This window comes from Ornithodoros turicata, chromosome 1 (assembly GCF_037126465.1).
Source record: "Ornithodoros turicata isolate Travis chromosome 1, ASM3712646v1, whole genome shotgun sequence".
Lineage (NCBI taxonomy): Eukaryota > Metazoa > Arthropoda > Arachnida > Ixodida > Argasidae > Ornithodoros > Ornithodoros turicata.
Genome location: NC_088201.1, coordinates 122,392,901 through 122,407,776, shown reverse-complemented (window position 1 = coordinate 122,407,776; position 14,876 = coordinate 122,392,901). Strand labels below are relative to the sequence as shown.

The 14,876-nt window shown below is 42.4% G+C and overlaps 1 protein-coding gene across 7 annotated transcripts; it reads left to right on the top strand.

Annotated features, from left to right (window-relative positions):
* Window positions 1–1,405: 1,405 nt before the first annotated feature.
* On the top strand, window positions 1,406–14,444 carry LOC135378572 (uncharacterized). Of its 7 annotated transcripts, none has more exons than XM_064611627.1 (4): window positions 1,406–3,274; window positions 3,840–3,870; window positions 4,068–5,641; window positions 9,047–14,444. In XM_064611627.1, the coding sequence occupies exon 4, from the start codon at window positions 9,464–9,466 to the stop codon at window positions 12,944–12,946; it is 3,483 nt and encodes a 1,160-aa protein (XP_064467697.1). In that variant the 5' UTR covers window positions 1,406–3,274; window positions 3,840–3,870; window positions 4,068–5,641; window positions 9,047–9,463; the 3' UTR covers window positions 12,947–14,444. The 7 variants fall into 7 exon arrangements, with proteins under 7 accessions (XP_064467697.1, XP_064467699.1, XP_064467698.1 ...); XM_064611629.1 differs by having other exon boundaries at window positions 3,840–4,267; window positions 5,434–5,641; XM_064611628.1 differs by having other exon boundaries at window positions 3,840–5,242; window positions 5,300–5,641.
* The last annotated feature ends 432 nt before the right edge of the window (window positions 14,445–14,876 follow it).

Sequence of the window (14,876 nt, the reverse complement as noted above, 5' to 3'; positions counted from 1 at the left end):
GCACAGAGGCAGGTTACAAAGCATCGCAGCTATGACCACAAGTTCCAGACATCCTGTGACGTCATCGTGACATGTCTGGGCAGGTTAGGACAGCTCTGGACATGCGAGGAGAAAAACACTCGTAATGGGCCTGTAGCTCTCGGCCAGGCGGCGTTGCGATCAGCGGACGACAGCGCCGCATGTGGAAGCAAATCGAAACAATGGTCCGCACAAGAGTGTTTCGGTTTCGCTCTGGCGCAAGCAAGCAATGTATCGCATCCTGCTTGGGTTTGAAAAGCTGGAGGTCATTGACGATTGGGCAAGTTACTAGTCAATGTTTTCGGCGTCGACGAAGCATCGGACGGTAACGAAATCGTCGTTAATGCATTTCGGAAGAAGTGAAGGACAGCGTGGTTTATAGCGTCCGGTTCGAGGTGAGTCGGCGTGATCGTACGTAATATTTGTTAACTGTACATCAAAATGATGTACCTGATCAGAAAAACATTGAATGCACATTTTACTCGCACTGAAAGCTGATTTAACTCAATTTCGGTACCTCTCCATCACAGGTGTCCAAGTGCTCGTGACAGTTTATGTTGCGTCGTGTACCTGTAAAGCGGGTATTGCGGGAAAATGTAAGCACGCGGCAGCAGTCTGCTGCTACCTGAACAAGGAAGAAGACGCCACATGTACGGGCAACAACAAAGAGGGGGGCAAGCCAAGCTCAAAGCCGCAGGTGTGACATGACAAAGGGTATCGCCGACTTATTTCCGAGTACGTATGTATAATGTGGACAATGTGCTTTCCTTTAGGCAGGAGCTCGGGTGCAGACCTTTCATATTGTATTTTTAGAGCTGATGAGGCTACAGTCATCTCTGCTGCATCGTTGATCATTTGCCAATGATCTTTCTCTACTGAATGCTGCTGCTGTACCCTGCTGCATCGTTGATCGTTGGCTATTCTGTTATTCTTCAGCATTTTATATGTTTCATCAACCAGTATTGTACCGTGTACCTAGTACGTTGCCTCAAAACAATGCTTTATTGCTCTTGGTAATAAACAGCTTAGTAGTCAAATTTTGTAGCCCACCTAGCAGTGCCTATCTAGCAAAACAATTGCTAGATACGCTAGCTAGCGTATTTAGCATCAACAAACAAGACCGCCCCCGTCCCCGCCCCATCCCGCTCTTGCGAATGTTAATTAGGGCTAAACCACGTGAGCGCCAGCCCACAGATACCGACCTCACTGTATCATCTGAGGAATTAACCACGTGGGCACCAGCCCACTTTCACGACTCTATCTGGTAAGCCATCCCTGCAACATGCCTTTCTTAATATTATAATTAGGTGCACGCCCTACTGTGTTGGAGTAAACCACGTCAGAGTGATACCGACCTCACTGTGTCATCTGAGGATTTAACCACGTGGGCACCAGCCCCCATATCGTAAGCCAGCCTCCAGCAAGTCCCTCGCACGCGCAACACGCGCTTCTTATTATAATTAGGTTGCATGCCTACTGTAGATTAGAAGGAACTACATAAAAAGCACAGTTGCAAGATCGTATTTTAATTATGACTGAACTACCCCCCAGTCCCACTACAGCAGCACCCCATCATCTCACGAAGGTTGAACCAGCCCACGAAGCTGTCGTTATACTTCTTAATAAGTTTACCTCCACCCTCTCGCAGATTTTAAACCTGACCAGTTGTGGCTGACCACGTGGGGGCACCAACCCCTTTGCTTGCCTGTAGGATGCACTCACTGAATGTCATCTTAATTGTGTAGTTCCATCAGAATGATATACCTCTTGTTTTAAACAAACTACGTTAACAATGAATAATTAGCTTAGTTATGAAATCAGAAATGTGCCATAACCGTTCATCCATCTAAGGATCTTAGTAAAATGAAATAATAATAAGATTACGAACATTAATTCTTTATGGATAGTTGCACAATTCTTACTCGATCCTGCAAAAGCGTATACGAAGAGGGGAGTCAAGTCCTGTAGGTCCCATAAACAAATACAGAGGAAGCGTGGACCTCCACGCGAAAGCTTGTACAAATTAAACTTAAACAAAAATCTTCAGTGTCGGCTTCTGTATTTTGTTTATTGGATCCCTGCAAGGATAAAACGATAGCTCGATTCGTACATGGCACAACATTGTTCAAATATTTTTTTTCTTATTACGTTTTAAAGTCGACAAGTAGGACACCTCGCTATCGTCTACCTAATGGAAATGGTTGATGAGCCAATCGACTCCTTCCGAAGTGCGAGGAGACAGTATATACTTAAACTTCAGAGCGCTAAGAGCGTAACCGGAAATAAAAAAAAAAGCCTACAGCTCTGACCTTCGACAACCGATCGAAAAAAGAAAAATGCACCGGCCCCCCCCCCGCCACAACATCGTTGCGAATTGCAAGGATATGGCATAGCTAGTATTGAGAAGTGATTATGGACAGGGTGCTAAGGGCGTGTAACCGACAAAAGGCTTACCGCTTCGAAATTCGACATCCGACGCATCATGGGGGAACATCATGATATTCATTGTAGAGATTTCATTAAACATGCTTGGACTTGCAGTCGACCAGGCTACCTCTCCCCATTAATCCGTTTTTGTGTACGACACGGATTAACTCTCGAGAAATGATAAGATCACTTTTCCGTATTCCATTAAGATGTTGTTGTGTTAGCGACGCTTTGCATATTAGACGACGGGATGGCTGAAGGTCACGCTGTTTCCACTCAGACTGTGATATCTCTTCTGCTGATTTGCATGAGTACACGAGCAAGTCGAATAAACGCTCGAAGATACACGATGTTATTGCAATAGCAAGCATTTGCATATAAGACAACTCGTTGGATAAAGGTCGTACCTTTTTACTCTAGCCGGTGTCGCCTTTGCAACTCGAAAACAGGAAAAATAATTACTATGCGATACATGTTGCGCCGCAGGAAAAAGAAGAAGAAAAAAAGACGCAGTATACTAATGACAGCCACCTCCATGCTGACTGCTTTGACTTCTGAACAGAGCGAGCCAGCCCGGGTAAAGCCGTAATTACCTCTCAAGGATAAACGATAATATCACTTTCCTCATCACGTCTTTGGGGCGAGACGGTCGACGCTGCACTCTCATAGGCAAACGAAGCGACTTCTATATAAGACGGTTCGTCCGCAACGCTTTCCGGACTGAGCTGGAATGTCAAGTGAATGCCACTTGATTGTTTTCAGGTGGATTCACTTGACATTCCAGCTCAGGTTTTTCCGTGCGGGTGTTTGACTGGAAAAGCAGACTAAGGTGAGTACATGCTTTTTTATCTTCTCTTGTTATAAGTTCTTCCCCTGTGAGCGTGCAAGGTCACAGCCATTTATGGAATGCATGTAGGTGAAAGAAAAAAAGAAAAGAGGTTCATTCCTTCCCGCTGCCGACATGCAATCTTTGTGATTTTAAAGTGCACCTTCTTAGATCATCGCAGTAGATGAAATGAAAAAATAAACGATTGCAAACAGTACAACATTATTTTTTTATTTAGGACATTGCATTGCGTTGTATGTTTTGGAGGACATTGCTAATTTACAAGTCGGCTTCACCTAACTTCTACGTGCGTTGCGGGAAGTCAACGTTAGGAAATGCTCAGTCTTGCTGGATTGCTTGTTTCTTTGCATTTCAATTCAGCGGAACGGTGTTTTTTTAAATTGTTTGACTTTGGTTCTTCATAAAACATATTTTCCAGTTCATCGTCTTTGTTGTAACTACTCCGACGAGGTTGAAGGGTCATCTCACATTTTGGGCTTGTAAGATCGACTTCTTCTAAGCATTTTTTTTAGCTTCTCTTTTTCATTTCATGTTCGGGTAACAACAGAACACTTCACCTGCACGTCAATGGCAAACAGGTCAGAAAGAAAGGAATGTGTCTACCTTCATTTGTGAGATGTAGCTAGTCTTCACCCAACTCCTACGTGCATTGGGGGAAAGCCTACTTTAGGAAATGTTCAGTCTTGTTACTGCATGTTTCTTTGCATTTAAACTTAGCGAAACGGTGTTTTTTTTTATCGTTTGATTTTGCTTTGACATAAAACATATTTTCCAGTTCATCTTCCTTCTTTTGCTGTAACTACTCCGAAGAGGTTGAAGGGAAGAGTTTGACATCTTCCTTGACAACAAGGCAAAAATGTGTGCTATACAATGGAGAAGAGGTGGAAAACTTTTTTTTTCAAGTTAATCCACTCGGGATTCCAGATGAAGATTTTTTTTCTCCGTGAGAGTGTTTGACTGGAAAGACAGACTGTGGTAAGTACATGGATTTGCCCTCCTCTTTTGCAATACATATACTATATATAATGCTTTTCTATGAACATGCAAGTCATTTATGGAAATGCAAATATGAGGAACGACAAGGTTTCATGCCTCTCGCTTTCAGTGGCGACATGCAGGTCTTTGTGATTTAAGGAATGCTTTCCTAGCCCATCACAGGAAGTGAAAACGTTTGCAAACAGTTACATTTTTTTTTTATTTAGATACAAGGACAGTGAGATCACAGCCCTTTTAGATAGTGAGATTCCATAGCCAGAGTGATGTCGACCAATTGTTCTGCCAAGAGAGTAAATGTTGCCTGGGCAGCGGCGAAGTTTTAACTCACGTTCTAAGCACAAACAGCATACATCTGAGCATTCGTTATCGTAATAGGTCCTTGTAAGATTGGCTGTCTCTAAGCATTTTTGCAGCTGGCGTGTTTCGTTTCGTGTTAGGGTAACACCAGAACGCTTCGGTTTACCGTTTTCACTCCAAATGCGTACCACAAGCAAGTCAGAAGGGCACGAATGTACATAAACATATTTTTCCAGTTCAGCTTCTTTGCTGCAATTGCCCTGATGAAGCTGAAGGGAAGAGGATGGAAGCTTCGTTAGCTCGATGATCACCACAACAAGCAAAAACGTGTGCCACACAACGGAGAAGAGAACACACAAACATCTATCCATGTCTGTTCACTCACAATGAAATGAGAGGGCTTAGTACAAATGTACATTTTTATTTCCCTGATACATGAGCGGTGATTTTTTTTTTATGCTCCATTGTGCACCAGTCGATGTTTGAAGAGGTCAAGTGTTAGCTTGCTGATGTAGCCTGTTAAGTAGTGCCAACCTTCAGACTCGGCTTGTTCCATGAAACATAGACTCTCGGCAGCAAGATGCATAGCGTCAACCTCGTCAGCATATGTCAAAATTTCGTCCACGTGACGTGACCATTCAGCAAGTAAGGCAAAAGGTGATTCCGAGGCAAACGTACAGGCGGTGTGAACTCTGGCATACATTGTTTTTGCAGTTTTCCAAGTAACCCTGTCAGGAGGTTGATCTGGCAGCGCTTGAAACAACACCATATCCGTCACAATTTTAAAAGCTTCCACGAGCGAAGTTTTGCCTACTTGTGTTAACCCACATTCCAATATCTCTTTGTAGGAGACGTGTTTGAGACGACACACAGGCTGCATCCGAAATTCGTGTGTGTAACCTCTTCTCCATCTGCCACACACATCTCTACCTAGCACAGGCTGCTCTTCATCTGCGTCTGATGATGACAACCATGCGCCATCAAGCCGAGGATCAACCTCAGGCCATGTTGTGTCATCGGCGGCTGACTTGTCTTGACTGGTCATTACAAACCAAGGTAATTTTCTGCAATCCACTTCTTGTCCAGACTGCCAGTGAACTGAACCAAGTACTGAAGCTTCCCATTTCTAACTCGTCGTTTTATGATCTTCTCTACTTTTGGAACCTCTCTCACTCGTACAATTTCACTCTCATAAAACCCACCAATGATGTCTTCATTTTTAAGATCACGTAATAGGTACGTGTTAGGATACCCTAACTTGATCGCTCTCACCACGAAGAGTTCTGACGTAAATGACCCTAAATAACGTTTTATTAGCTGATGTCTGTATTTTGCTATTCGCACTACGTCTCCAACGCTGTAGCGCGGCTTTTTTGGTGGTCCAACCGGGCTGGGGTACAGTCTCTCTCGGAAAATGTGCTCGTTTTCTTTCTTTACGTCCACTGGTCTGGCAGAAAGCGATCTGTGTACGCGATTGTTGTAAGCTTTCACTACTTGAGGTAAAATGTTCACATATCGCTTGTGACCCTGGAATGTGAAGATACGGTACAGTGTGGTCACAATTGTTCGCTGACATCGCTCGGCGATACTGGCCTTCATAGGAGAATTTGTATGGATGAGCCGGATCCCCCTTGCTTTCAGAAACTGTTGTACCACCTTGTTTGTAAATTCTGTTCCACGATCTGTGTGCAAAAGCTTGGGTGTCCCAATTCTTTTAAAGGCAAGTTTAAAAGCTCGAATAACCTCGGGAGATCGTTTATTACGAATAGGTACAATGGCAAGAAGCCGAGAGAAAGCATCTATACAAAAGAGCAAATAGCGAAAACCATCGTTCTGGTTCTTTAGACTTTGCAAATCCTTTAGGTCAGCCTGGAATAGTTCACGAAGTCCAAGTGCAATGGTTTTTCGAAACTTCGTGGGTCGCTTGTATTCCTTATGCAAACTGTACACATCACTTGTCTCCAGAAATTTAGTGACTTTGTCCTTCTTTTCGCCTATGGCTCGAGCAAGTCTCTGCACTCCACCAAAGCTGCCGACATGTTGCGGGTCATAGTAAGCTGCCATTAGTACTTCTTCCTACTGCAAACTCTAAGAGCATCGAGTGATAGATAAGCGTTGATTGTAGCTGAAACGTCTCCTCTCATCCAGGGAGGTTGCCTGTTGTGAAGTTCGTACTTCAAAAGCTCAACAATAGATGAGTGTGGCACCACCTTTCCGTGACAGATAACTCTTCCGTACTCGTCGTAAGCCAGAACCGTTGTCATCAGCTGAAGCATAGCTAATACCTTTTTATGATGTCTTGGAGGGAAGTGTGACAGTATTTTTTCTTCTTCGAAGTAGCCTCTCTCCTCGGATTTCAGTACGGTGTCCATGTGAGCTGTCGTGCGCGCTTCGCGGCTCGTGTGAGCGGTGGTGACGCACGTCGAGGTGTGGAAGCTTCACTTACGGAATGAGGTGAAGGAGTGGCCAGAGTTTTCTCTGCTGTATGTTTTTGAAGACGAGATGGGTGCACAATAAGTGCTGGTAAGTTTAGCTTGACCAATAGCGGCAAAATCCGATCAAAATAGGGTGGTCTTTGAACATTTCTTGCTTTCGTCACGAGATAGTATACGAGGTCAATTATATTAGTATTGTCTACTCGCTCACCGTCGACAATTATCTGAAATGTTTTCCTATCCCATGAGATCGTTGGTTCCAGAAGACGTAATAGGTTTTCTGATCTGATTTTATAGCCACTGCTCATGAAATCAACGACAGTATTACTTTTTTCCTCGGTCTGTGTTTCCTCTTCTCTCGCTGTTGTTGAACCCAGTGTAGGTGTGCTCTCACTCACAGTGGGATGTAGCAAGGAGTGAAGATATTGGATTATCTCTTTTGCTTTGATATCGTCTGGTTCATCTTTCTTCAATATCTGTGGGATGGGGGTTTCCCGGTAAGGCACAAGCTCGTATTTCTGCATCGACTACACTCCGATTGCTTTTGCTATCGCCCTTCCACCTAAAGTCGAGAGGAGACCCAGCAAAGGTGGCAAAAGGAACTGTAGAAAACCACCAGATTGTTGCAATACCTTTCGAACTTTCTTCACTCCTGTAGTGTCTCGTTTTGCCAAAAAGCGGATAGGTGTTGCATAAGGTTGCAACTGATTTCTCACTCTTGGAGCTACCTTAATGTTTCCTTTACAAAGATTCATACAAATCTCTCGAATAGCAGTTAGTTGCTCTCTCGTAGCATGTTCCAGGAGAAAATAACGTTGCTCCGGCAACTTTGCATCAGCAAGCAACTGAAGGAAATGAATATTCTTCTTGACACGTTTCATGTTTTATATACTATTTGTCGCTGGTCGTCTGGAAATATATTAGTCCACACCCTAAATTGGTCTGAACAGTTTTGGGATAGGTCAATTACAAGGTATGAATATGGTTTCTTGCAAGCATCTTTATATATACTTGGCAGTAGTTCACTTTTCTTTCGACCAAACAGTTGTCGTGAAAGTATTTGCATTTGGTCCGCAGTGCGGGCGGAACGACATAAAATTAAGGCACTGCTGTTAAACTGAATGCATCTATACAGAGGATCATTAATAAATAAATATTGTGTTATGAAAATAGCTGAACAGTTGAGGTGGTGACAGCCAGCTACATAAAAATTGCAGATTTCTTTGAGCCTTTGTTTGTCGGCTAAGCAATCATCAAATATAATTAAAGAATTTCTTACAGTATCAAGATTAGTAGGAATATCCTGACTGAAGGTTACCTCTGGAAAATTATCAAAGATTGGTTGTTTGTACAAGTATATGTACAATATATGATCAAATGGTTTGTCGAAGACAGCAGCTCTATGTTTAATTAGACGTGTAACAAGTGTCGTCTTTCCACTCTGGCTTTGACCTGATATGGTCATTGAGACCGGAGTGGTAAACCTATAAGGTCCAACCTCAGCCATCTTTTGCAAACGAATGAAGCATGCTATGAAATCACAACATTACATAAAGGAAGGTTACAGCAAAGACGAGCCTGTACATCACTCTCAGATTGGCTAAACTGAAATACAGACCTTCAAGGTTGTAGACATTCAAGGTTGCGCACAGCCGTGTTAGTTATCAGACCAGGAGCATTCCATAATGGAAGGTTACAACAAAAGCAAAGACAAGTCTGTGCTCTAAGCTTGCCCAAAGTCGAAGTACACACGTTCAAGGTTGTAGACATTCAAGGTTGTGCACGTAGGTATGTTGGTTACCAGACCAATGAAGTTAGATAGGACACGCTGAAACATGTCTTCACGTATAACGTTGCAAGGATGTAGACGTTCAAGGCTGTGCACACATGTTAGGGAGCTGCATGCAATCGCTATATAAGAGCGGACATAGAGAGTGGTTCTTCATTCAGAACGTCAGACTGAGGAGGTGTGTTACATATTCCTGTGGAAGATGTAAGAGTTTACAAATCTATTCTTCTCTTTCAGTTCATTCTATACAGCAAGAGGAGAAAGCAAATTGTCATCATAACAGCGAAGCCTCCATAACACAAGTAAGCTATGTCATCCGTCATGGAAAAGTTGGATAAACTGAAAAAATGTGGTGACGGTGAAATTCAGAAAATGAGCAACATACCCAAAAACGAAAAGTTCGAAGTGCTGGACATTCAGAAAATTGACACTATGTATGGCGAGGCCGTATACGTGGAGCTCCGCATGGAAAACGACAAGCCAGTGAAAGTGTATCTACCTGGACGCTTCAAAAAATTGTCGGAGGAAGAGCTAGAGGAAATGCGACTGCTTCCAAATCTCAAAATGGAGAAGAAAGAACGGTTTACCAAAGATGGTAAAAAAGTCATTTCGCCAGATATTATCTTCACCAATTCGAAGAGAAAGTGATGAGATATGGTGACGTGTCACTTATGCTCCCAGCACGAACGGCAGTATTATGCAACAGCATTAGGTCTTCAGATTCACTTGGCAAATGTTCACAATCTTCAAGCCCCCTGCATTCCTTTTTGTGAGACTTTGTGCACACTGCGAAACTATACTAATCGGTTCGAGCTACATTTACACGACAGGGACGTTAGCGGACATGATGTTACAACCTTTTTTCACGAGTACAGACAGTACATTGCTGATGTCTTACGACACTTTGGTTTCCCACTGCGCTATTTTGTATTGCTTAAAGTGGAACTTGGTCGTCACACGCCAGACGATGAGTTACAGCTCGAAATTAGTTTCGTGCCTTCCAAAGTAGTGACAGTATGGTCAGAGGCAGATGTAGAACCTTCTATCACTCAAGTGACTGCTGAAATAGCACAAAATTTGGAAAACCTCGAAGTAGAAGGTTCAGGTTTTTTTCTCTTTCGCATTCATGCCTGTATCATGAACATTGGACGTTTGATGCCTCAACTGATTGGATGTGCCCAGTTTGAGTTACCGCAAGAATTGAAGCATAAGTTTCGTTCTCTGTTGTGTGTGGACTTTGGTTTGCATGAAGATGAGCAGAACATGTGTTTTGCCTTCTCTGTAATAGCTGCACTGCATCCTGCTACTGGTTATCGCAGGCGTAGGGCATCTTCGTACAGACCATATATTTCTGAGTATGTTTTTCCGAAAACATTCCCGGTAGCTTTCCCAAAAGAGGTTGAAGCATTCGAAAAAAATAATGGTATCAGTATCAATGTGTACGCCTACGAAAGGGAAGACAAATCTCTGTACCCCATCAAGGTTGTCGATGACGAGCGTGAGAAACATGTGGATCTGTTGCTAATCGACTCTCATTTTCTGCTTATCACAAATTTTAATGGATTATTTCAACCTAGCGGACGGTTTCATTGCAAGAGGTGTATGATGGGCTTCTCATCAGACAGAATCCTCAGTGATCATTTAAAGATGTGTTTGCATCAGAAGGTTGCTAAGACAATTTACCCTAAGAAGGGAGAGACGGTAGCATTTGCCGGGGAACATCTCATGTCGGAAGTCCCTTTCTACTGTGTATATGATTTTGAAAGTGTTTTGTCACCTTGTTTGGAGGAAACAAACGTGTATGAGGATCACTGTCCTTCCTCATTTTGCCTTTTGGTTATACGTGCATCCGACTCACACGTGTTGCAAAAGCATCTTTTCCGTGGTCCTAATTGTGTCACAGTATTTATGGAGCTGCTGCGGAAATTGCATGACGAAATTTTAGGATGGATACATGCTTTTGCACCTCTAGAAATGACTGAAGAGAATGAGCGTCAACATACAGCAGCCACTCATTGTAATATCTGCAAAGAATCCTTTGCTAAAAGACAAAAAGTTCGAGACCATGACCATGTAAGCGGAGAATTTCGACAAACACTATGTCAGACGTGTAACCTGAAACTGAGAGTGCCACCCAAGATTCCAATCATTGCACATAATGCTAACTATGACATGAGTTTTCTCCTGTCTCATTTACATCTGCTTAAGAAGTCAGACATCAACGTGATTGCCACCAGCTGTCAAAAATTTAAAGCAATTGACATCGGCTCTTATCGATTCTTGGACAGTTTGAGTTTTCTGAACGCAAGCCTTGAAACACTGGTGAAAAATCTACGTGATAAAGGTGAATCCAACTTTCAATGCCTTCGCCAGTTTTTTCCAAATGAGGAACACTTTCAGCTGGTTGTTCGTAAGGGGGTCTTCTGTTATAACTTTGTCACCAGTTTTGAAGCCTATGATGAGCCTTCGCTACCACCTCGAGATAAGTTCTTTAACATTTTGAATGGAACCGAAGTAAGTGAACAAGACTACAACCACGCGCAGAATGTGTATGAAAAATTTCGGCTCAAGAGTCTTGGAGAGTATTCGGACTTATACCTTCTGACAGACACACTGCTTTTAGCAGATGTGTTTCAGAACTTTCGAAAGTGGACACTCGATGTGCACAAGATTGAACCGTTTCATTTTGTATCCCTTCCAGGATTAAGCATGTCTTGTGCACTAAAAATGAGTCAGGTAGAACTAGAACTAATTAACGACCCCAACGCGTACCTGCTCATCGAGAATGGCTTACGAGGAGGTGTCACACAGTGCTCCCTGAGAAAAGCAACTGCGAATGTGCCAGGAACAGAACAGTTTGATCCCGAAAAAGAAAAAAAAATAATTAACTACATTGATGTAAATGGCCTGTATGGAGCAGTCATGAGAGAACCATTGCCTTACGGAGGATTTGAGTGGCTCACTGAGGAGGAAATTGTTAACTTGGATATAGCTCAGATACGAGATGATAGCCCTGTGGGTTACTTTCTTGAGGTAGACCTAGTGTATGACCGAGCAACTCATGAACGCCACAGAGATCTTCCCGTTGCCCCTGAAAAAATGTCCGTTCGTTATGAGCTATTGTCAGACTATCAGAAGGTGCTCATGAAGAAGTTCAATCTTCCACAGAAAGCTACCGAAGCAAAACTGTTGCTAACATTATTTGATAAAGAGAGGTACTTTCTCCACTATCGCAATTTGCAACTGTATCTGCAATTGGGGTTGCGTCTCACTAAAGTTCACAGGGTTCTCAAGTTCAATCAAAAGCCCTTTCTGCGATCCTATGTCGACTTCAATCACGAACTTCGGAAGCGAGCTACAAACGCATTTGAGAAACAGCAATCAAAGCTAATGATTAATAGTGTATATGGCAGGACATGTATGCAAGTCAGGAAATTCGTAAATTGTCGCCTCACAGTAACAGATGAGCAAGTGTTGAAGCTTCTACGTAAACCAAACTTGAAACAGTTCCGCCCTCTGAGCTCTCACGTCATCTTGTTCCAATTTAGTCAGTCTGTTCTTCGCATGAAGCAACCGCTGTACCTGGGCTTCACAATATTGGAATTGTCTAAGCTGAAGATGTTTGATTTTTATCATAACCATCTTCTCCGTGTAGCCCCTGATACACGACTGCTATACATGGACACTGATTCTTACATTGTGATGCTGAGTGACGATAAAGTACTCCACGAACTAGCTGACGAGCATCTAGACAACTCTGGATATGACCCTGATCACCCACTCTATTCGACAAAAAACAGGATGGTACTAGGAAAGTTTAAAAATGAGCTTCCTCGTGATCACATTCTTGGCTTCTGTTGTCTGAAGCCAAAGCTGTACGCCCTCGATCTGTGCAGCAAAAAGCAGTACAATCGCGCTAAGGGTGTTAAACAATGTGAAGCACAAAAACTCCACTTCTCTATGTATACGAATGCTCTCGAGCAGGGCACAATGCATAAAGTTAAACAGAACCTCATTGTGCACAAGGACAATGTCAACAAAAGTGTGTCAGTGACAAAAATAGCCCTCAATCCACTGGATACGAAACGCTTCATTTGTGATGATGGAATTGACACGCTACCTTTTGGCTATGGTTGAATTTTTTTAATGTGTACGGATTGGTCTCTCTAATGAAGCGATGGTGTTGGGGTGTGCACCGTCACGAGGTTTCATTACAGAGTTGGCATACGGGAGTAGGAGGGAACTCATCTGTTATCACCCCCGCAACAGATGTTGCCCTTCTATTCCTGGTCCCACAGAAAAAAATTGTAATAAAGATGTTACATCCATATAGCTATGGTTTGTCATATATTAGAACAATGTCATGTTAGAACCATGAACTAAAGCTATTGCATTATTCCACATCTATGGTTGTCAGTGTGGGATTACTTACAACTGTGAGTTAGGAGCTAGAGGATATTTGTTAGCCACGAGTGATGACTAAGCTGAGACCTGGTTTGATGAATTTCATGTCTTCCTGAAGTAATGTGTAGCTCTTGATGTGAGTGAAAGAGAGACAGTTTGCTTTCCCATATTGCTGCATGCATTTGAGATGGAAATAACAACTGACTTTGTCTGCAAGTCACTGTTTGTAAATGGACCATCTCAGACGAATTTGATTATATGTGCGTGAAATAACCTGTTTTCTAAGAATTTGATTATAAGAGTATGTGATAACCAGTTTCTAATAGCATGTATGTAATCTATAACAACGTCTTTGTTTGCAAGTCAGTGTTTGCAAATAGCCTGTCTCAGATGAGAGTCACTGTTTGTAAATGATCCGTGTCAGAAAATTTTTGATTATACAGTCAAACTTCTTTACAACGAAACTCAGGGGACAGCAAAAAAAATTCGCAGTAAAGGTATTTTCGTTAAAAAGGATGTCCATTATTGGACCTATAGGGCTCCAGCAGGACCGCAAAAAAATTGCTGTAGTGGTATTTTCATTAAAAAGGTGTTCGCTATAAAGGAGTTTGACTGTATGTGTATGAAATAACCAGTTTCTAATAGCATGTATGTAATCATCAACAATGTCTTTGTTTGCAAGTCACTGTTTGTAAATAGCCTATCTCAGATGAGATTTTTTTTTATTACCAATGATTCATTATATAGTGTGCAAATTAAGTTGACAAATAAAGCTCTTTTCCTGCAAACTGAAATTTTATTGAATGCTCATAGTACACTACAGCATGACATATCCTCTGTTTTTCTTGGGAAATTTTTTCGAACAAGTGTTTCTATCAATCTGTCATTGTGTCTGAAGTTGGTTGGTGAAAACTTCTGAGTGCACTCTTGAAGAGAGAAACCACAGGCTAGAAGACTACCTACATACAAGCAGTACAGTCCACATGTAGCAGATCCATATCCCTGAAGTCGTTTTGCATTGTAGTGAAAGGAAGATGTTGGGTGAATAAACTGGTAAATTTCTTTGCAAACTGGTCGTATGCCGTAGCTGTCGAAATAAGAAATGCTGTTGTTCTTAGAGATGTAACATAAGGTCCAGTGTTCTCCAGGAGAGGATCTAGGAGCTGTGTTTACAACATACAGCCCTGGTTCAGCTTTTTGACTTGCAATTTCATTGCATGCAAATGTTCCACGAAACAGTGGTCTTGTGCAGTGATTTCGAGCAAAGGCTGCATAAAATTCCCATTCCTCCATTTTTTTTTTCTATACGAATTTGACTCGTCTGTCTTTGTTGATTTCTAGCACACGAGGTGTTTCTGAAACAAAGAGAACTGTAACAGCCTCTGTAAGATTTCCACCAAATGTTAGGGTGAGACGAACATTGGCTTGTACCACTGGACTCAGCGACTGCACTTCCACATCTGGAGTGAGATGGTAGTAGAGCATAAACGTTTCTTTCTCATATGCAGCCGGAGCTAGAGGTATGTCTTTCCGCTTCAGCTTGTGAAGCAAATTCATATATCCTTTAGAGTAGATCGATCGTTGAAAGTCAAAGTCATCTGTGTACTGTTGTCCACCAACATCAAGCACAGCTCTCTTAAGCTTGAAATTTTCAAGTTTAAAT

Bases quoted from the DNA above. Each gene is read 5' to 3' on its own strand.
- LOC135378572 (XM_064611626.1), top strand. From the start codon at position 9,464: ATGGTGACGTGTCACTTATGCTCCCAGCACGAACGGCAGTATTATGCA.